This window comes from Oncorhynchus keta, chromosome 8 (genome assembly GCF_023373465.1).
Source record: "Oncorhynchus keta strain PuntledgeMale-10-30-2019 chromosome 8, Oket_V2, whole genome shotgun sequence".
Lineage (NCBI taxonomy): Eukaryota > Metazoa > Chordata > Actinopteri > Salmoniformes > Salmonidae > Oncorhynchus > Oncorhynchus keta.
The window spans coordinates 19936146-19960486 of NC_068428.1; the positions used below are offsets into that span (position 1 = coordinate 19936146).

At 41.0% G+C, this 24341-nt stretch overlaps 1 protein-coding gene across 1 annotated transcript in view; it reads left to right on the forward strand.

The window, feature by feature from the left end:
- LOC118386959 (patched domain-containing protein 1) overlaps positions 1-22648 on the forward strand; it is a 32171-nt gene extending 9523 nt beyond the window's left edge. The window contains exon 3 of the mRNA XM_035775002.2: positions 13926-22648. Within this exon, the coding sequence (XP_035630895.1) occupies positions 13926-15607 (1682 nt within the window). The 3' untranslated portion in view covers positions 15608-22648. The remainder of the gene's footprint in view (positions 1-13925) is intronic.
- The last annotated feature ends 1693 nt before the right edge of the window (positions 22649-24341 follow it).

Below are 24341 nucleotides of genomic sequence, written 5' to 3' on the forward strand. Positions count from 1 at the left end.
TCTATAGTCCATCGGTAAATAGCCCACCCAATTTACCTACCTCATCCCCATAATGTTTTTATTTATTTACTTTTCTGCTCTTTTGCACACCAGTATCTCTACCTGCACATGACAATCTGATCATTTATCACTCCAGTGTTAATCTGCTAAATTGTAATTATTCGCCTACCTCCTCATGCTTTTTGCACACAATGTATATAGACTCTTTATTTTCTTTTTTCTTTTTTTTCTACTGTGTCATTGACTTGTTAATTGTTTACTCCATGTGTAACTAACTCTGTGTTGTTGTCTGTTCACACTGCTATGCTTTATCTTGGCCAGGTCGCAGTTGTAAATGAGAACTTGTTCTCAACTAGCCTACCTGGTTAAATAAAGGTGGAATAAAATAAAATACATATCTGAACTTTTGCCCATACTTGGGCCTATGTTTTGCCCAGATTCATTCACGTCATCTATCTTGTCTTTGGTTTCATGCTTGTATAAAGACATAATGAACTTAGAGAGAGGATAATTTTGTCAAACATCTCTTTTCTGTATTTTCTTACCATTTACTCCAGATTACAGCAGTAAGAATTAGCTTGATGCTGTTTTAAGTGATCTGCCTTGTGGTAAATAAGCAGATGAGTATCGACTGGGGAGGAAGTCACTATAGATGAGAATCAATGTGGTGGTATGTTCAGGTAATCCATCTTTAATTGAACAATCAGCAGGAAATGTACTTTGACTTGACAGATGTGTTCCTGCCAGGGCTGTATTTCCTTCTATTGGCCTCCCAAGCCAGGTCGCTCCAGTTCATGATAAGAGCTAGAACACCCACCATGTATTTATGTCTAGACGCCAATTTATACTATTATTTTCTAGACAAATACTGTGTTGATACTGTAAGGTTTATAGTCTATTTAATCAGCAACAACAAAAATGATATAACTGTGAGAATGTTTCCAACAAGTCATCTTGAATCCCACAAGGGTTATTTTATCTTGCAGATATGTCTGAATAGCTCCTTTATGTGGTAACATTTCTGAAGTGGAATCATAAAGACTCTCCCCCAACTGCAGTCATGTATGACGTCTGAGAAAGCAAGTGTCAATAAAACCTTACAGCAAAACCGCATGCAATAAGTTGTTCTTGAATTTATGTGACGCAATCACTCTGTTATGCAGTACAGAGTAAACTGAAGTGTCCATAACTGGAGAAAGTGTTTTGAGTGTTTTGGAGCATTATACTTTCGGTGTAATATTGGTAAATGTACCAACATGTTTACTCAAGAGTTTTAAATCAGGATTGATGCTTGGCTGATATTGTCACGGCTATTGACATGGTTATTGTAATGCCATTTTATGGGCTGATAGGCAATAGTTGGATGTTGAAGGTGCTTCTTTGTTTTTATTGTGAAATTATCAGATGGAAGCCACACATGCACGCACAAGCACACACTCTCTCACTCACACTCACTCACTCTTACAAATCAACTGTCTTTCTGGATTGGTGCATGACTGGAATCAAATGACTGAAATCAAATCCATTAGAAACCAATATACCTTGTGTTGCCTCAGGAATGTCATAACCCTGCACAACACTGAGATGAGTTCTAACTGCACACAAACATACAGACTTGCAGAGTAAAGTGGATTTCTTCTCCTCCTTTGTATTTCTAGTGCAGCCATCATGAACAGAAGGTTTTAGCAATTTGTGCTAATTCGTTTGGTTCTCAATCAGGGACAGCTGTCTATCGTTATCTCTGATTGGGAACCATTCTTAGGTAGCCCTTTTCCCTCCTTTATGTGTGGGAAGTAGTCTTTGTTTGTGGCACATAGCCCTTAAGCTTCACGTTTGTTTTGTATTGTTTATTGTTTTGTCGGTGTCATTTAAAATAAAAGGAATATGTACACTCACCACGCTGCGCTTTGGTCCAGTTCTTTCGACGGTTGTGACAGACCCCAAGCATACATTCAAAGTTGTGGCGAAATGGCTTAAGGACCACGAAGTCAAGGTATTGTAGTGGCCATCACATATTCCTGACCTCAAAAAGATACCACCATGTCGAACGAACAAATTATCTGTTGACATTTAGAAAACTACACCGAAACTCTATCCTATAGAGAATTTGTGAGCAAAACTGAAATATTTTGTGCGAGGCCGACAAACCTGAATCAGTTACACCAGCTCTGTCAGGAGGAATGGGCCAAAATGCACCCAACTTATTGTGGGAAGCTTGTGGAAGGCTACCCAAAATGTTTGACCCAAGTTAAACAATTTAAAGGCAATGCTACCAAATACTAATTGAGTGAATGTAAACTTCTGACCCACTGGGAATGTGATGAAAGAAATAAAAGCTGAAATGAATCAATCTCTCTACTATTATTCTGACATTTCACATTCTTAAAATAAAGTGATGATCCTAACTGACCTAAAACAGGGAATTCTTACGAGGATTAAATGTCAGGAATTGTGAAAAACTGAGTTTAAATGTATTTGGCTAAGGTGTATATAAACTTCCAACTTCAACTTTAACTGGCTTTACCAGAGCGAACTTGCTATTGTGTGAGCTCACATTTGTAATAATAATTTATTACCCTTAATGAAACTTAGACACAAGTCAGAGTAATTGATTTAGAGTGATATGGATATGGGTCACAGAACTATGAAATGGGTTTGATCCATCCAGAGAAATAATGAATATATAATGTACCTATGTTTGACAGATACATGTAGATATGCAAAGACATAGAACCAACCATTCTGTCCCATACAGTATTTCATGTTATAAAGCAGTTCTATTGATCTTACTGAGCCTGCTTCCTATGAACATAGAACTAATTAACTGATTACACTAACCTTTTTTCCATCCGTAGTTTTTATGCGAGTAAAGTCATATTGTGTATAAAAAAAAAATATCGACAGCTGTAATGGAAACAGGAAGTTTCGGTGTAGTTTTCTAAATGTCAACAGATAATTTGTTCGTTCGACATGGTGGTATCTTTTTGTGTCGGTAAAATGAATTATGGCGGTGGAAACGCCTTTAAGCAAATATTGATAAAATAACCATTATCTCGAAGTACATTTGAAGTCACGCGATGATATGGTGTGTTGTCCTCCCACTACGACTCGGGAAGCCATGCAGTTTATTAGGCTACAGATGGAATCATGTATGATTAACTTCACAGGGCGGTGAAAGTGCAAGGTGATGAACGTGATGCTGTCTTCCAATAAATGTTGAGGGTCTTATTCTGGTGACATGGTGATCGGTGCTTGACTGCTGTTTGACAAATGAAAATATTCTCGCTCTTGTCCAGAGAACCGAACAAATCAACGCTATTGGACATTACTGTAACGAATACCCCTCACATACATATACACATTGACTGGGATATTCTGTAATGATGTCAGTGATCACTGTGCAATTGCTTGTGTTAGAAATACAAAAATGACCAAAGCCAAACCCCGTTATATTTTTAAAAGACAGTTTAAACAGTATGATGAGCAAGCGTACCATAATAATGACAAGAGTAAGTCTGATTCCTGATGTTGACACTGCCTGGGACTATTTTTACGTAAAATTTGTGTCGATTTGTGATAAGCATGCCCCCGTGAAGCCATGTAGAATCAGTGGAAGGGACAATCCCTGGTTTTCAGATAACTTGGCAGAATTCATTAGAAAGAGAAATATCTCTTGGGCTCAAGTTAGACATGCAAATGCTCCTGTTGACTGGGCCTCCTTCAGAGTGCTAAGAAACAAATGCACAGGTTTGATCAGGAAGTCCCAATCAGATGACTATTTAAATGCAGTCACAGAGAACCTAAACAACCCTACCAAGTTCTGGAAGCTAATCAAATCAGTGTGTCAGGATCTAATGTATCCTCTGGCCTTCCTGACCATTTAATGATGGATTCTAATGAAGTGAAGGATAAAGCCCATATTGTAGGGTTTTTTAACAAGCACTTCATATTGGCTGGTTCAGTTTTTGATAATGGTGGGGCCCAGGCCTCTAATGTAAGCTCTGTTACAGTCAACTATGATATAGGCCCTCATGTGAACCATTTTAACTTTGAGCCTGTTTGTTATACTGAGGTCTATACAGCACTAAAGGCAATAAACACAAAAACATCTGCAGGTCCAGACAACCATGACCCCTACCTCTTAAGAGTATTATTGGTATTATTTCTGAACCTGTGGTGGCTCACATTTTCAACTTGAGTCTCTTGACCAATTCCATACCCCTCCCACTGCTAAAGGGTGGAGATCCCTCAGATGCTAATAACTATTGTCCCATCTCTAAACTCCCTATCCTGGCCAGTCTATGAATCCCTAGTGAGCTCACAGTTTTAAAAAAACGTCTTAATTGAAAAGAACATACTGAGCAGGGTTCAGTCTGGCTTTAGATCTGGGCACATCACCACAACTGCAGCTTTGGCAGTGGCAAACGGCATTTAAAGCACTCGATAAAAAGCAACATTGTGCTGCTCTGTTTGTGGATTTATCAAAGGCCTTTGAGTCAGTTGACCATGAATTGTTGCTAGCTAGACTCAGAAACATTGGTATCAGTGAAGGGGCAGTAAATTGGTTTAGGAACTATCTTTCTGACAGAACACAATGTGTATATACTGACAATCACAAGTCTAGCTTTCTTGAGGTTAATGGAGGTGTGCCCCAGGGTTCCATTTTAGCTCCTGTGTTGTTCTCAATTTTTATTAATGATTTGGGAAATGGGATGCAACCAGCAAAGTAACATCTTTATGCAGATGATACATTTATATATTCATGTGCTCCTTCTCTGGTTCAGGCTGTTGAAGAGCTCCAGACTGCTTTTGAGTCACTGCAGGCCTCCCTTTATGGTCTCAAACTGGTCTTGAATATACAAAAAACTAAATTCATGACCTTTACCAGACCTCGCACTCAGCCAGAGAAGGTTAGCATTGTCACATCTGGTGGCTTGTCCATTGAAAAAGGGTCATCCTACAAATGCCTAGGTATTTGGTTGGATGACAAGTTGTACTTTAAAGTTCATGTGGATGATCTTGTGACGAAGCTTAAATTGAAAATGGGTTTTTATTTTCGGAATAAGGCTTGCTTTCCACTTATGGCTAGAAAGAAGCTTGTTCAGGCCACTTTTCTCTCTGTAATCGATTATGTTGACGTGTTGTATATGCATGCAACCGCCTTTGTCTTACAGAGACTGGACTCTGTTTATCATGCATCCTTGCGCTTTATTACAAATGCCTAGTCACTCACCCAGCATTGTACAATGTACCAAATGGTCGGTTGGACCTCACTTTATATGTGCAGAAAGATACATTGCTATGTGTTCATCTACAAAGCCCGTTTGGATAAACTCCCTCTTTACTTCTGTAGTCTGGTCTCCTTCACCACCAGCAGTTACCATACCCGGTCTGTTAGGTCGTTGCTACTTAAAGTCCCCAGGACATTCACAGTATTAGGCAAGACTGCCTTCTCTTCTTGTGCACCAGACGCATGGAATAGTCTACAACCCATGCTTCATCTAGATATGTTAGTGCCACTGAACACAAAAATATTGATGTGACTATTACAGAGGAGTTTAAATAATTTTTTTTAGGCTGGATCATGTTGCATTGTTGTATGTTTTAATTCTGTAATGTATTGATTGTTGCTGCCTTCTTGGCCAGGTCTCCCTTGAAGAAGAGACACTGGGTCTCAATGGGCTTTTCCTGGTTAAGTAAATGTAAAATAAAACAAATAATCTCATCATGTGTAGACTAGACAACCCGCACAGCCTACTGGCAATGTATTTTTTTATTCAACCTTTATTTATACAGGGTTTTTCTCATTGAGATAACATTTATTTTTCAAAAGAGACCTGGTCAGAGGATCACGTGACCCTTGAACGAGATGGCCGCATGAACTAAGAGCTCTGCACAAGTAGTTTCCAATTCCCAATCTTACCTCCACTCCAAGTTCAAACTCATTTAGCTTTAGTAAAAAAAGTCAAGGCGGCTACAAAAGACGATACTAGCTGACATTTTTACCCGGACTCGAGCATTAGCGACGGAAAAAGCCTCCAAGAAGCAGCTAGCTTCAGAAAAAGCTAGCGCCATTAGCCAGGAGCAAGAGGAACACAGAATTAAGATTGAGCGGGGGTGTAATAGATCCAACGGGATGTGTCGAGTTGTTTGGGAACTCGGCTGGGGTGTTCAGAGATTGTTATTTTATGTACACCATTTATTTTTATTTTATGTGAACGCAGCTGTAATTACTATCCACTTTTACCCAGAGATGACTTGCACTAAAGTTCGATTACTGTTTGATGACGATGACTAGCACCTTAAATCTATTGACATGGAACTGCCATGGTCTAGGTCATGCAATAAAACTGAAAAATATACTATGTGCTCTAAAAAAGGAAAAAGCAGACATCGCGCTATTACAAGAGACACACCTCTGTGATGCCGAACATGCCAAACTCCGCAGAGCTTGGGTGGGACAGGTGTATTTCTTATCTTTCAAATCAAACAGTAGAGGCACAGCCATACTTATCCATAAGAATGTTCCATTCATAATTGACAAAAACGTATCTGATCCGGAGGGGAGATTTATTTTGATAACTGGGTCACTGTATGGTCAACCAATTACTATCTTAAACATATACGCCCCTAACACAGATACTCCTGCTTTCGTGTCAAAATGATAACCCTGTTTAATGAGCATTGTGTTTCCTTTGGCGTGGTGGCCGGAGATTTTAATTGTACCCTTAACCCAACCCTAGACAAATCATCTCAAGTCCCCACCACAAATCCTAGATCTGCAAAGATGTTGAACTCTCTTACTAAAGAGATGGGACTGATAGATATCTGGAGAGAGACTAATAGCTCATCTATGGACTATACAAACTACTCTCATGCCCATAACACCTACTCCCGTATAGATTACATTTTTCATCCCAAAGAGTTTCATAAATTCAGCCACTTGTACAATCGGACCCATAGCACTTTCAGATCACGCCTTTGTCCACCTCCTCTTTGACCTCTGCAAAAACATCCCGAGGTCAAAGAGCTGGAAATTCAACACCTCCATGCTATCAAATGACGAGTTCCATACATTGGTAACTACATGGATAGACAACTACACACAAGACAACAAAGATTCTCCTGTTTCTCCGGCCACAATGTGGGATGCTGCTAAAGCCACACTAAGAGGTCATCTAATTGCATATGCTTCCTCTAAGAAAAAAAGCAATGGAAGCACACAGGCTAGATCTTGAGAGGGAGCTGGAATGCTGTGAAAAAATACATAAACAATCCCCAGACAGCACCTCCTGGAGTCATCTTAAAGCAGCCAAAGCCAGACTGGATTTGGACTATACTCGGGAGATAAAAAAAGGTTTTCTTTACTAAACAGAAATACCATGAGTAGATTGCTTGCTGACCAATTAAAAAAGGAGCAGTCAGAGCGTACAATCATGGCTATCCGAACAGCAGAGGACGAGGTCACATATGACCCAAAAAAGATCAATTTAACTTTTGATGATTTTTACTGCAAACTATATACCTCTGAGAGAAAACACACGGAGGCAGAACTCCACTCTTTCCTAGAGGGAATCTCGCTACCTAAACTATCAGAGACCGACCAAGAAGATCTCAACTCCCCCTTCACTCCTGAGGAGATCCTGGAGGCAATTACCTCCATGCCACCTAATAAGTCCCCAGGCCCAGATGGATTCCCCAGAGAGTTCTACAAAGCTTTTTGGACCCAGCTCAGCCCTATCTTCATGCCAATGCTGGAGGAGTTTTGCAAAAACGGAGTTCTCCCAGACTCAATGCACACAGCTCACATTACAGTGTTGCTCAAAAAGGACAAGGACCCCCTATCCAGCACGTCTTTCCGGCCCATACCATAAGCTTGTTGGATTTCGACTACAAAATAATTACCCAATTGCTCGCCAAAAGACTAAACACTCTTCTTCCCAAAATAATAAAAGTGTACCAAACTGGATTTATTAGAGACAGATACTCTTCTGATAACATTCGCCATCTTTTTGATATTAATGATCAAGGAAACGGACAGAAGACCCCTGTCCTGCTGGCTTCACTGGATGCTGAGAAGGCGTTTGACAGGATGGAGTGGAGCTTTCTGTTTTCAGTCTTAGAAAAGTTCAATTTGGGCCCAAATTTTATTAAATGGATTAAATCACTATACTCTCATCCAAATTCCATGGTGACTACTAATGGACTGAACTCTGACAGATTCCCTCTGGAACGGGGCACAAGACAAGGGTGCTCGCTGTCCCAGCTGCTCTACTTGTTGGGGGCGGAGCCTCTGGCAGAGCTGATAAGGAGCAATCCAAGTATTATGGGTGTTTCTGCAGGTGGCCTGCAGCACAAGATTTCGCTTTACGCGGATGATGTCTTGCTCTACATATCCAACCCTGAGAAATCCCTCCCTCCCATTTTAGACACAATTGCTCAGTATGGCAAGTTTTCAGGTTAAAAGATCAATTTGAACAAATCCACTGTCTGCCCTCTCAATATTACACTCACCAGCTCTATGAAGACACTATGTCCTTTCCTTTTCAATACCTCAGGATCTTCATAACACCAGATCTGAATAGCCTTTTCAAGGAAAATTATCTTCCACTCCTGGATCGAATCAAGAACGATCTCCAAACCTGGATCTCCCTCCCAATTAGCTTAGTAGGAAGAATTAATGTAATCCGTATGAACGTCGTCCCTAGATTGAACTATATATTTCAGATGCTCCTATGCTATCTCCCAGTTTCCTTTTTCAAAACAGCTAACCAAAGCATCACCAAATTTATATGGGGCAATAAAAAACCTAGGTTCAAGTTCTCCACTCTATCGAATCCTGGGTGGTCTTGCCCTTCCCTCCCTTCAACTGTACTACTGGTCTGCCCAAATCCGCAACATGCTAACATGGATCACAAACAGACAAGAGTCAACGTGGATTCAGATAGAAGCCCAATCCGGTGGTTCATTGCCCTTAAGCTAAATTATATTAATTAATAACTTTGGTGAAGTGGGCAACATAGCCAAAACCTTTGTGATTTACAGCACCCTACTAGCGTGGAGGGACTGTAAGCAATACCTGGGCATTTTAAAATGTATTATTATAATTATTATTATATATTTTAATTGTATTTTTTTTAAAACCTGTTACATCTGTGAATGTGGAATGTGTTTTACACAACATTAAACAAAACTATAGACACACATACAGTACATGGGACAGTATTTATTCCCTTTCAATGAATTCCTTTTATTTGTCCCGCATTTGAACTCTGTAACAGTAATTTATGATTTCCCATGAATTCCTGAAGTATCAAACATTCAGTTCTATCTTCCCCATCCACACAGGGACACACTCCTAAAGACACATCACACTCCTGTTGGAAATATCAAGATTCACGGCTGAAACTGAAAGTTTACAGTAGAGCAAACTCTGCCACTTTTGGGTTTTTAGATGTGCACTCAAACAATCAAAATCAAAATAAAAGAGCCACAAAACAAACTAGTCTCTGATTCTGTTTGTACAGTATATCATACATCTGTCAAAGGAATTTGAAGATGGTTGATGTTCCAAGTGCAGTGAAATCTTTATTTACCCAAGGTGGCTCTGTTAGTCAGCAGATTTTATTTATTTTACTAGGCATGTCAGTTAAGAACAAATTCTTATTTTCAATGACGGCCTAGGAACAGTGGGTTAACTGGTCTAGGAACAGTGGGTTAACTGGTCTAGGAACAGTGGGTTAACTGCCTGTTCAGGGGCAGAACGGCGGATTGTTACCTTGTCAGCTCGGGGATTTGATCTTGCAACCTTTCGGTTTTTATATCTTTCATATGTTTTCCAACATGCTGCAAGTTTAAGGAGTAGCCTGATAGTTCCTCTGTGTGTGTGTTTCACATCCCTCCACTTCTGACTGTTAGTGGTGAGTTTCTCCAGATGGCTGGGCATTCCCTCTCCATGCCTCAGGGCAGGCAGTGGGTGGATGTGGATGTGCTGTACTGTGCTGCTGGCAACACGTGTGATGCCCATGTGTAGGCTAGCTAGGCTGCCGCTGTGTTTGTAGGTCTGTCTTCATGGCTTCCCTCTATCACTCATACAGTACTGTAGGCTTCACTCATTGCATCTGTAATCCACTGCAGAGGGATTAGCTCACCTACAGAGAGAACGAAGTCTGCTAACTAGGCCAGGGTTTGGAAAAAAGGCATATTCTGGAGTAGACAGCACTGGGAAATCTGTAGCCTAATGAAAGCCTAACGAAAGACATGTCTCAAAAGTCTAGCAAGAGCTAGTTTGTTGTTCTGAGGGAAATATAATGAAAAAAAATAATATTATAAAGTAGGTTATTATCTAAACACCTAGTTTTATTATAAATTTTGTCAAGATGTTACATTTGACATTAGTTTACTTCGATATTGGTAAGCTATACTCCGCAAAGACGCTTTCTCTATTACACACAACTCATCTGTCTTTTTATCGAGTTTGATACACACACAAAAAATAATCCAATATTTGCTCTGTCACATTACCTGTGACAAATGTATGTGGTTTATAAATCCCTTTCCTCATCTGAGATTGATGTGTTTTCTGCCTGTGTGCCACTGAAGTTTTAGAGCTGTAATTTGGTTTAATGACTCAGGCTCGGGGTTGCGGTCTCCCTACTTCCAATAAGGGTTTCAGTTCCTCAGTGTTGTGCCCGAAATGGTCCACCAGAGGCCTTTGACAAACTGCCCTCTTAAGCTCAATGGAACGTTGTACCTGGGAGCTGCGGTGGACATGAAGCACAACCTTTCATCTCCCCCGCCTGCCCCCTCTTGAGACACCGTTGGCCACTGCCTCATGGCATGCCGCGTCTGAGATCATTCCCCGGGTGTTGTCCTCCGTCCGTCAGGAACACAATTTACAGCATCATAAAACGTGTCCCTCCTCCTGAGAGAGTGCGGCAGGTGTGCCCCCCCAGCCTATTGCTCATGGCTCTAAACGTCCTGAGATGTGTGACTGTCCTGTCGGTTACAATGTGTCTTGACTGTTTGGCTAAGGGTTGTCCGTCCGTATGGCGATAGGACAATCTTTAAGATGAAATTGTGAAGGATCAAGAGGCACTGGTTTTGTTTTATTGGCAGATTGATTTGAGTTGAAGCTATGCTTGGCCTTAACCTCAGCCCATTGTGTATGTGCTGCCAACAGTATGGATCTACAGAGCATGAGGGTTTATTGCAGGTAAGGCCAGTGGACTGCAAATGGAACATTCTGAGCATAACATTCTCTGTCTAGAGGAACACTTTGAGCAGCCCTGTTTTCAGACCTCATGTTTGATTGAGGAGTTTGGATTCTTTCAGACATTGCATTTCAGACATTGTGTGCATATTGGATGTGAGTGTCTCCTCAACTGTTTGTGGTTGCTCTGCCTGAATGAGTATCACACTCGTGAATATGTTGTTTCTGAAAGTGCTCTCACCCCTTAATTTAAATTCTGTTCCATTCCCTGTTTTACATAGTGGTTTCTTGTTAAAGTAGCAGAATTCTTAAAAGTAGACCTCAAAGTAATCAAGGTGAAACTGTAATCTTCCAAGTTTGTATTCATTAAACAGTATTATATCAATACGATCAAGTTTTTGCCCAGAGGCAAAAATTGATTGAACATATTCCCCAAACTACAGTCTTGTTCTTCACTTGTTTCATAACTCTACCTATACAGAATGATTAGATCAAAGAAAGAGCCCATGTGCTCAATTATATAATTATATATTATCTTTCGAGTTACCAGCTTCCATAGCCTTGCTTTCTTTGTCTCAAACAGTAAAGACAGTTAACACCATGCCTCAGAGAGATCAAGCATCTCCTTCCCTCCCCCTCCTCTCTCCCTGATACTCCCCCCCCCATGTGTTGCTGCATCACAGGCATCCACAGCGTATTCCCGCTAGCTCCCTTCACACACAGCAGCCACAGTGTATTCCCGCTAGCTCCCTTCACACACAGCAGCCACAGGGTATTCCCGCTAGCTCCCTTCACACACAGCAGCCACAGCGTATTCCCGCTAGCTCCCTTCACACACAGCAGCCACAGTGTATTCACGCTAGCTCCCTTCACACACAGCAGCCACAGTGTATTCCCGCTAGCTCCCTTCACACACAGCAGCCACAGTGTATTCCCGCTAGCTCCCTTCACGCACAGCAGCCACAGTGTATTCCCGCTAGCTCCCTTCACACACAGCAGCCACAGTGTATTCCCGCTAGCTTCCTTCACACACAGCTGCCACAGTGTATTCACGCTAGCTCCCTTCACACACAGCAGCCACAGTGTATTCACGCTAGCTCCCTTCACACACAGCAGCCACAGTGTATTCCACAGCGAGCAGGCAGGCGGAGTGTCAGAGGGAGGCAGAGCAGCAGACTTGTATGAATCAAGCAGCCAGCAGTGCTGCTGACCTTGGCCAGCCCAGCACTCAGCCATGATTAGAATATGCAACAGGGATTCATAAAGCCACGTGGGACACATCTGTATCACGCCGAGAGTGCCTCGTCGCATCGCATGGCGTCTAGTCCTCTTTATCCAGATCCTCTCCCTGCTTATGGCCAGCTTCACATCTTACATTAGCTAACAAATGCAGCGTTATAGCAGCATCTGAAGGGAGTGATAACATACTGTATTTATCTCTTTTGAAAGGGTCCTACATGGAACCCAAAAGGGTTCTATCTGGAACCAAAAGGGTTCTACCTGGAACCAAATAGCCAAATAACCTTTTTAGGTTCTAGATAGCACCTTTTTTCTACGAGTGTGTAGTTTCATGATAATGGCCCTGTCAGGGGTTCGGTGGCGTGGAATGAGAGGAGCTTTGTTATTGGCTGTGTGTGGAGGCTAATTCATTCCCCTTTTTCTTACATACATCTTAGTCTGCACAAAGTGAGTGGAGCCCTATCCCAGTCTGCCTTAATATGTTTTTATGTTTTACATCAAGATGGTGACATCAGACCAAGGCTTTGGTAATGGAGTGGAGATATTATCTGGGGATATTTTACCAGATGGGCCCAACGTTATTATCCATTCCCCACCTGTGACTCATAAATCACATTAATGTAACCCAGGGCTTTTCCAATCATACACAGAAATGCCAGATATGTAGAAAATGGAAATCATGGGTACCATCCTTACTGAATAATGTTAGTAAACTGCTGCGTATACTGTAGTGTGAAATTCCCACACACCATCTAAATGAACTGACACTAACTAATTGACTTGTACCGCAGCTTAATAAAACTAAAAGCAAGCCAAGTAAATCCACCTGACTCATTATATTGGCCTAATCCTTTATAGTTAATTAACTTTTTTTCATTGTGTCAAATGAGTCTAAATTTATGACGCCGTCGAGAGCAAGGAACCAACCAGGCAGATTTTTCAGGAAATCTTTAAAACAGTGTGGACACAGCATGCAGACGAGCCAAATCCACAACTCCCACTGAAATATTTAGATGGAGGAGCGTTAAATTTATTCAAATGTTTCAAAGCCAACACATTCATGGCAGGCAACTCCCAGCCAGAAATATGTCAAAATATGTGTGTGTAATTTGTGTGTGTGTGTGTGTGTGTGTGTGTGTGTGTGTGTGTGTGTGTGTGTGTGTGTGTGTGTGTGTGTGTGTGTGTGTGTGTGTGTGTGTGTGTGTGTGTGTGTGTGTGTGTGTGTGTGTGTGTGTGTGTGTGTGTGTGTGTGTGTGTGTGTGTGTGTGTAATATGGGTGTGGGTGAATATGGAGAATATGCCCCTGAGTGTGTCTATTCAAGTCTACTTTTATAGCTCACAGTCCCACAGATTTAACTAATTTTTACAATGCATGTGTTGTGTTATATTAATTTTAAAATGTTACCATACTTATATATATACTGTGTATTCACTGGCATTGGCATTAACAAAGTATGTGTTCCTGTCATTTCAGGTCATGGAACCAAAGGAGTGTTTGAGCTCCTGGCGGGCTGGAGAAGAACTCGAGAGAGCCTTCCCTTCAAGGAGCGCGTGGCAGACGCCTTCGCCGACGTGATGGTGTGCTATACCATGACCAGTTCCCTCTACATCATCACCTTTGGCATGGGTGCCAGCCCCTTCACCAACATCGAGTCGGTGAAGATCTTCTGCCAGAGCATGTGCGTGGCCGTCCTGGTCAACTACTTCTACGTGTTCTCCTTCTACGGTTCCTGCTTGGTGTTCGCTGGTCAGCTGGAGCAGAACCGCTACCACAGTGTGTTCTGCTGTAAGATCCCCTCAGTGGAGTACCTGGACCGCCAGCCCACCTGGTTCAAGACCATGATGAGTGACGGCCATGACCACGTCACTCACCACGAGGTCTTGCCCTACCACAACCACTTCATCCAGCACTTCCTGAGGGAGCACTACACGGAGTGGATCACCAACACCTACGTCAAGCCCTTCGTGGTCATCCTCTACCTGATCTACGCCTCCTTCTCCTTCATGGGATGTTTACAAATCAGTGATGGATCCAACATCGTCAACCTCCTAGCCAGCAACACGCCCAGTGTGTCCTACGCCACGACCCAGCAGAAGTACTTCAGTAACTACAGCCCCGTGATCGGCTTCTACATCTATGAGCCCATCGAGTACTGGAACTCCACGGTGCAGGAGCACCTCACAACGCTGAGCCACGGCTTCAACAAGATCTCTTGGATGGATAACTACTTTCAGTATCTGAAGGTGGTGAATGTGAGCGCCTCGACCAAAAGTGATTTCATCACCATCCTGCAGGGCTCCTTCCTGCGCAGCCCGGAGTATCAGCACTTCATGGAGGACATCATTTTGTCCAAGACAGATGGAGATGAAATGGAGATCATCGCGTCCAGGATGTACCTGGTGGCACGGACCACGGAAAAGACACGGGAGGAGGTGGTGGAGCTGCTGGAGAGGCTCCGCCCACTATCGCTCATCAACAACATCAAGTTCATTGTCTTCAACCCCACCTTCGTCTTCATGGACCGTTACAGCTCCTCCGTAGTGTCGCCCATCCTCACATCGGCTTTCAGTGTGCTCACCATTCTCATCCTCACCTTCTTCCTGGTCATCAACCCTCTGGGGAACTTCTGGTTGATCCTGACCGTCACCTCCGTAGAGCTGGGGGTCCTGGGCCTCATGACCCTCTGGAATGTACACATGGACAGCATCTCTATCCTGTGCCTTATTTATACTCTCAACTTTGCCATGGATCACTGTGCACCCCACCTGTATACCTTCGTACTGGCCACGGAGCACACCAGGACCCAGTGCATTAAGATCTCGCTGGAGGAGCACGGGGCGGCCATTTTGCAAAATGCCTGCTGTTTCATCATTGGGATGTTGCCCTTGGTGTTTGTGCCTTCCAACCTGACCTACACACTGTTCAAGTGCTCCCTCCTCACCGCAGGCTGCACAGTGCTGCACTGTTTCGTTATCCTGCCTGTGTTTCTAACGTTTTTCCCCCCGTCCAAAAAAAGGCACAAGAAGAAGAAACGGGCCAAACGGAAAGAGAGAGAGAGGGAGCGGGAGATGATGGAGAGGGAGAGAGTGAGGGAAAGGGAGGAGATAGAGTGCATTGAAGTCAGGGAGAACCCTGATCATGTGACTAACGTCTGAGAGGCCGTGTGTCTGTGAGCGGTGAGCGGCGAACGTTGAGCGTCAGCGGGACGGTCTTCAGTGATTGGTGGATGAGGTGTTGGAAGCCTTTCCTAAAGTGAAGGTGGCCATGCGGTGTAGCACCTCACAGGGCCCAAGGGGTTAGAGCTGACTGGTCCTCAGAGGGAGGAGGGAGAGATAGGCTAGCAGCCATGACCCAGCCAGACAGCAAGCAGCCATGCTGTCCAGAGTAGAGACCAGACCAGATCAGACCTATAGATCAGCTACGCCTTCAAACTGGATGGGACAGTGTATATTATCTGCACAGTCTGCTCATGGTTCCCTCTGCTGTTCATGCAGACACGTGCACACAGCCAGGACGCAACTACAAACGCCTACATTCACTTACAACGTTATGTGTATGTGAATAATACATCTTATTTTAGCAATTGTAAATGTACAGTACCTTGAGCAAAGCATGCTAGCATGACAATGAGAGACATGTCTACCTCCAGGATGGTTGTCAAAGTTATCTAAATTGTTTTCTACCATTTGTCATAGTAAATCTGGCCATTCACTGGCATATATGACCACCCTTATAGTATGATTAGTTTGATGAATGACAGGAAGAAGGATCTATACATTAGAATTTGTTTGAGAGTACACAGAGATAATGAATACCAACAGTACATTCCATTCTGGCTTTTCGGTGAACACCCAAGCGAACAGCTGAACTGGGCAGATGGCATACACTGTGTCCATTATGAAAAATTATCTTGCACAGTACAATTGTCAAGGTACATTTTACAGGAAGACAAGTATATCTGCTTTATTTCTGTTTTCACATCTGTTCTTAGCCAACAATTACAGTGGAACTGAAGCAAGGTACGTCATTTAATAGAGTCATGCATGTTCTAGAAAACCTAGCAGAATGAACTAGGTGTGAAAGGGCCTCTTTTAAAGCAGTAAAACCCAAAGGATGGAGTACTGTAGAGGTTAAAGGTTGTGTTGCCACACTAACTGGGCTCGGATATGGGGTCATCTGAGCATCATGGTTGACGAGGCATGGTTAGTGTTTAACACATTTCAGTGTCACATGTTCTATTGGCCCATGATTATGGGTCATGAACAAAATAAATGATTGGGTGGGTTAGACACGACAGGCTACATGTTAGGTCATCGTTTAATCAGAGATGCTGTATATTAGCTATTTTTGCTTGTGTGAAATTCTATGGTGCCACATAATTAGAGAGAAAAACAACTTTTGGGTTGCAGATAAAACACTTCTTGATTTGTTTTGTAAATGTGGATATTCTGTCAAATGAAATCATGATGTAAAAGACGTCTTATTGGATCTAACCTCACAAGCAATGTCATACATCACAATTATTCTAGTTTATTCATATTCCAATGGCTTTTATTGTCCCATGCTTGATGTACTTTAGAACTTTCCAGAGAATATCAACGTTCTCCTCCAGTAGCTTCTCTACGATCCAGAGTGGTCCAAATGTAGTCCCTCTCCCCCTGGGGAAAACCAAGCGCATTAACTAGCAACATCTGGATAAGATCTCTGTAAGGGCTGAGAAGCACACTCTCAAGGTCAGATTGCAGGAGATAGTCATCACTGACCTCTGACACATTATCTTAGAGTGGCTTGTGGCACGTGACAGAGTGCCTCTCATGTAAAAGGATGTGGCTGTTATTCTTATTTGAAAGTCATGACTTTAAGAAAGCATTGCTTTCTTTATATGTTGCTTGAAAGGGTTGAGGTACTCCTCAGAAAGGACAGATAAAGCTAGCAGGGCAGCTGAAGCAGATTTGTGTGTGTTTGGACCAAAAGTTAGAGAAGCTTCCATGAGAAAACGGGTTAGTAGAATTAACCATCGTGAAAGCATCATGTTGTAGGCGTACATATTAATGTAAAGAAAAGAAGAGTGCTTTATACTTCAGTATGATAGTTCGCTAGTTATCAAGATAAAGCCTTTAAGTGCACATGGGCTTTCCCATTCCTCCGTTAGTGAAATAAATGCAATTAAAGGGGTCCTCCATCATGAAATAATCATCCTCCTTACAAAATTCTTTGTCTCAGAGTTAGCAAAGAATGAATCTCTCATGTTAAAAATGTTGACAAGGTAAATCCCTAATTTCATTTTCAAATCTCTTGTCTGTGGTGATGATTAATCATAAGCATTTAAACCTAAATAGCCAGAGAGAATCTGGTCCCTTTGAACCAGACATAGTTTAGTGAGGGGTATAGGCTAGCTACAACACCTGCAGCTGTTGGTATCTCTGCATTTTGTAAAAGCCATGTCATGTATGTATAGCAAGAAAGCATGAACATTTAATATAATGGGAACAAAATGCCAATTGAAATCATTGACTTCCCAAAATGACTGTACGCATGGCACTGTAATGTATGTATGCATGTATTTCATTTTTGTACATTAGGTCTGTGTATCCTCATTTTGCTACTCTGTCGTAACCTATTTCAATGCATATTCTATAACATCTTGTGCAAAAAAAAAGAACTTACATGTCCTCTATGTTCAACAAGACAAAAGCCAGAGAATCATGTAATATAATTGTATATGATTTTTTTGTAAGATTTTATAAGAAAAATAGGGAAAAAAACTCTACAATATAAGATTTTTTTTAAGATGACGTTTTATTATAAAAAAGCAATAAAGAAAGAAAAAGGTTGAACACAGTAGGCCAGTAATAAAGTGTGGGATGCCAACAGTATACAGAATGGGTCGACCCATCGCACACTGCAGTGGACCTACATGTTTGTTGTGCTTCAACAAATGTAACATGTTTTCTATGGGGAGACTTCTTTGTCTGTCTGTTTGTTTGTTTGTCTATTCCTCACTACTTGGCCATTATATTACAGGGAAATATTACAGCCTCTTTTTACTACACCACAATTTTATCTGGCTTGGTTAGTCTACCAGAATAGTTTGCAAAATAACAAACATTAACGACAAAGTATTTGCATTTTATACGCTGAAAATGTCTAAGACTGAGCTTAAAGGCTTGCCGTGCTGTTATGACCCATACTTACATAATTTCTAATGAATATTCAGATTACAATATGATTATACATGATCCATGAACATGCTTACCCCTCCAATAACTTTCATTGCTTTTTTTGCAAGACTCTCATGATACAGGATAGTCGATTCATATTTTCAAATACTCTGCTTGCTGTGGTTACTGTGTACAAGTCATCTCTGATGAAGCTATGTTTAATGCTGTCTTTCTGAGTCTACTGTGTGTTCAAACGTGCGACCAATCATCACTTGTCTAATCATTTCATTGTCTGCTCAGCTGAGAAAGTCAGTACCTCCACCAATGTTTCATTTGTCATCATTAAGTATTCAATATCCAAAATACAGTACGTGGCTGTCCAGTGTCCAAATCCTCTCGATTTCCAAACTCCCTTGCTTATGGTTTTATTTATCCCTTAAATCAGGCTGTCTGATGTGTGGTAGGGTGTAATTTTGAGTTTGGAGTTTGGACAGAACGTGGTCATTGATTGAGGACATCCGTGAAGACGTCATTATCTGAGGTTTGGTATTGATCACTGTGGTATCTGATGCTCCATGTGTTAATATAAAAACCCAAACACTGTTATTGAGTTGCAGGCTACTTTAAACTTTCACCACACTTTGTTATACTAAGGATAGGCATCAAACCTGCTTCAGTTGGGCTCATGATTCTAGCTTATACTTCTTGCCAGGAAAACACTGCAATAAGATGTGTGAAACAACCATTGAACATGATGACTGAATTAGAATATTGAAAGATGCATAGGAAAGTCAGAATAACCCAAGCAGCAGGTGAACTAATGTCTGCCCCTCGATCATACACAAGCATAGTTAAGTTTGCATGTTCAGGTATACAACAACACAGTGCAATAAGATTATGCAATTATAAACTGTAGTTGACTACGCTGCATTACTGTTATAACAGCAAGAACACATTTATTCTGTATTGTTAGGTTGGTTGTAACCCTGACAGTGGAGGCTGCTGAGGGGAGGACTGTTAATAATACTGGCTGGAATGGAGCAAATGGAATGGCAACAAACTATGTGTTTGATGTATTTGATACCATTCCACTGATTCCGCTCTAGCCATTACCGCGAGCTCGTCCTCCCCAATTAAGGTGCCACCAACCTCCTGTGAACCCAGCCAATGTATTTTCTGCTCATTCATCAATACTGTAGTCATCCCCCTTTTTTACATTTGCAATTTCATACAGCATTTCTACACCACATGTCAATGTCAACAATTGAGAACTGCAGTAGGATTTCCCCCCTTAGAATAAGCAACAGACTGAAAGGGGAACTGTCTCATAACGACTTGTGTGTGCTTGGCCAGTTTAAATACAATGCTACTAACATAGTGAACATTCATGTCAGCCATCTTTTAGACAGTACAGAGTGCTCAGTGTTAAAGACAGAAAGTCTTGGGTGAATGACTTGATGATTTATTTGGAGTCTGGATTAGGTTTGAAAATGCTAATGTCTGAGGCTATGTACATGTCATCATAAGCTTGAAATAACATGTCTTTTTGTACGTCATAAGCTCTAAATACGGCTGTGGGGTCCAGGAGAGATGCACACCATTCATCTACAATGGAATTACTTTTGATTTCTCAGAATGGTTTTGTTGCATTGCTTTACTTTTCAATGCTTTATGTGTCTTTTATGCAAAATAACTGATTGGATTCTGGTGAATGGTTTGTGGGTGCTGTTGTGATCCTGTCAGACAGAGTTGAAAACTGGTGGTGGGTTGAGCTGACTGTATATCAATCAATACATGGTATTTGGAGTTTGATTGTGACCAAGGTTGAATGTTATGTTGGATATGCTGTACATAGATGGGATACATAGAATGTAGGCCCTGAATCAAGCAGCTAGTGTAAGGATGTGGTTATGACAACAATTTGTGTTTGTGTACTATAGTTAACACAGCCCCTCATCCCTAAAATTACACTTTATTTAATTTGCATACACCAACTGTAACCCCTGTGCTGCTATGAGGCTTATGGTGAAAACAGATGACATTGCATGGGGAGTAATCACAGCTTTGTTTAAGTGCACATCAGTGTAGGCTCCTGAGAGGAGGAAGGGGAGGACCATCCTCCTCAGTGAATTTCATGAAAATATAAATTGTGAAACATTAAAAAAGTAATACTTCTTAGATAAAACTGTACTAAATAATATCACGTCACCAAATAATTGATTAAGAGAAACTGTTTTGCAGTGGAGGTAGCCTCAACAGCACACTATGTTAACATTATGTTAACTTCCAGCGAATATCCTCCAACCCATCAGAGCTCTTGCAGTAATAACTGACATGTTGTCGACCCAATCAAAGGATCGGATAATTAATCTCGTTGTGAAAGCATAATCCACAGCTAGCTAGCACTGCAGTACATACAATGTGGTGAGTGTTTGGCTCAAAGAGAGAGAAATATGATAGTTGAACAGTTTTGAACAAATTAATTTCTTCAAAAATAAAGAAGAAGCGAGAGAGAGGGAGGGAGAGATGGCTAGCTAGCTACATTTCATAGTATTTTTCTTTCACTTTGAATTACCTAGCTAGCGAATGCAGCTAGCTAGTTTAGCCTACTCGAACAGAGCTGGCTATGGCTATCCAACACTGGAACTCTTCCAAGTCAAGAGTAATGGAAGGTAGATCAGATGTAATATTTCAGATAAATTGTAGCTTACATCAATGTAACACATATGTAATCATGTAGTTACCAAACAAGGGTTTAAACAAGTCTAAATATATTTTATAAGTAGCTACCGTTTGCCTTGATGACAGCTTCTTGGCATTCCTTCAACCAGCTTCATGAGGTAGTCACCTGGAATGCATTTAATTTGGTAAAAGACCAAGTCCATATTATGGCAAGAACAGCTCAAATATGCAATGAGAGATGACAGTCCATCATTACAGTCCATCATTGACTGACATGAAGGTCAGAGAAAATCTCAAGAACTTTGAAAGTTTCTTCAAGTGTAGTCGCAAAAACCATCAAGCGCTATGATGAAACTGTCTCTCATGAGGACCGCCAAAGTTACCTCTGCTGTAGAGGATAAGTTAATTAGAGTTACCAGCCTCAGAAATTGCAGCCCAAATAAATGCTTCACAGAGTTCAAGTAACAGACACATCTCAACATCAACTGTTTAGAGGAGACTGCGTGAATCAGGCCTTCATGGTCGAATTGCTGCAAAGAAACCTCTACTAAAGGACACCAATAATAAGAAGAGACTTGCTTGGGCTAAGAAACTCGAGCAATGGACATTAGACCAGTGGAAATCTGTCCTTTGGTCTGATGAGTACAAATTTGAGATTTTTTGTTCCAACCACCATGTCTTTGTGAGACGCAGAGTAGGTGAACTGATGATCTCCACATGTGTGGTTCCCACCGTGAAGCATGGAGGAGAAGGTGTGATGTTGTTGGGGGGGGGGGGGGTTGCTTTGCTAGTGACATTGTCAGTGATTTATTTAGATTTCAAAGCACAGTTAACCAGCATGGCTATCACAGCATTCTGCAGCGATACGCCATCCCATCTGGTTTGCGCTTAGTAGGATTATCATTTGTTTTTTAACAGGACAATGACCCAACACATCTCCAGGCTGTGTAAGGGCTATTTGACCAAGAAGGAGAGTGATGGAGTGCTGCATCAGATGACCTGACCTCCACAATCACCTGAGCTCAACCCTATTGATATGGTTTGGGATGAGTTGGACCGCAGAGTGAAGGAAAAGCAGCCAACAAGTTCTCAGTATATGTGCCAAACTCCTTCAAGACTTGGAAAAGCATTCCAGGGGAAGCTGGTTGAGAGAATGCCAAGAGTGTGCAAATCTGTCATCAAGACAAAGGGTGGCTACTTTGAGGAATCTCAAATCTAAAATATATTTTGATTTGTTTAACACTTTTTTGGTTATTACATGATTCCATATGTGTTATTTCATAGTTTTGATGTCTTCACTAATTCTTGTACAATGTAGAAAATATTAAAAATAAAGAAAAACCCTTGAATGAGTAGCTGTGTCCAAACTTATGACTTGTACTGTATATATATATATATTTTCCTTTATTATTTTCCCCTAACCCTACCAACCCAAGCCTACTTGGAGTAAACTAGTGAACATCACCACTTAGGCTTTTACTTTCAACTTATACATACTATATACATTTTACGGACACAATGTATTTTACAATAGTTATATTTGTTTTGTTTTGAATCCCATCCTTCAGATTCCCTCAACCCTTTTTTGAGATATTTTTTTAATTGCTGTCTCACAAAAGTTCTGAACCTATTTACATTTTACAGGCACAGTATATTTTTACAAATTGATTTACAAATCATTCAACTGTGCTGTTATGTTTCAGAAAAGTTCCGAACCTTTCTATTCTCATAGTTTCTACAGATTGTAAACTAAAGATACATTTTTTTGCTAAAAGTATGATTATATTATTGATCGATTGATTATGACTTTTCAAATCACCCAGCAGTGCTATTTACAGAGTTAGCTCCAGGTAAATGTTGCAATTCTTGGACCTGCCACCAAAAACAAGTTACATATGGGCAGTACCGAAACAAATTATATAATGTTTCTGTCTCTTCGCAGCAACATCTGCAGAGCTGGGATGGTTGTATCCCCCATATTCAGTATATACGTAACATTCTATTGGTTGCAAAAATGTTGTATAATTTAAATTGAAAAATTCTACGTTTTGAATCTTGTGTCATTTTGCGTATCAGTTCATAAACCATGTACCGTGGAATCGGTACATCGGAAATCTCTTCCCAACTATATGGCACAACTGTCAGTTTTGGTTCTTAAATTAAACTGGTATACTTGTTTATGTATCACAATTTTCTTTAACCAATTTTCGTCTTTAATGCAGTGTCAACAGACAAGTTCCTTACTTTATCCCCCTTCCACTTCCCTTTACCATTTTTGCGGTAACGCTGCAATTAGTTGGTTGTATTTTTGGGTAGAGACAGACATGTCCATATATTTTTGTTAGCTGCATGTGTGACATAACTGCACCAGTCCTATGATATCATTTACCAAGATTATACTTCATAAAAAAAATCAATTAGGACATTTGAGTAACCATAATATTTGTTGTATTATTTGAAATTGCAACCAACGTTTTACTGCAACCAACTTTAAAAATAGCGATATTTTGGAGGTTGTAATCTGAATAAAAGGAAAAAGGCCATTCTTGAACATGGGGTGCGACATTCTTACTCATCTGCTAGAGAACTAGTTTGGATTTAAGTATAACTTTTCTATGACTGAAGCTTTTAGTTTAGTTTTAGTTTTAAAAGTTATAATTGCTTTAATATTTAATCATTTCTGTCCTCTTAATTCATATGCATTATATAAATAGGCCATTTAATTTTGTGTGGCTTGCTGTTCCAAATAAAATTGAATATATTATCAAGGTAAGATTTTGGTTTTAAACATTTTAAACTGGGGCCTGCCGGTGTAACTGCTAAACTGCTTGCTGTACATTGTATTGCATTATTGTAGCGGGTTTATTAACGCGTTAGTTATAGTAGCTAGCTATGACGTTAGCTAAAATGGCGGCAACGATGTATGCTGTGTGTAGCTGCTAGCATTCCACAAGCCATGGGAAAAAGTGAGATGAGGAGAGCACGTAGATGCGAGAAGGAATTGTACAAAGAGCAAATTATCATGGTGTTTGTATGTGGCTGCTGT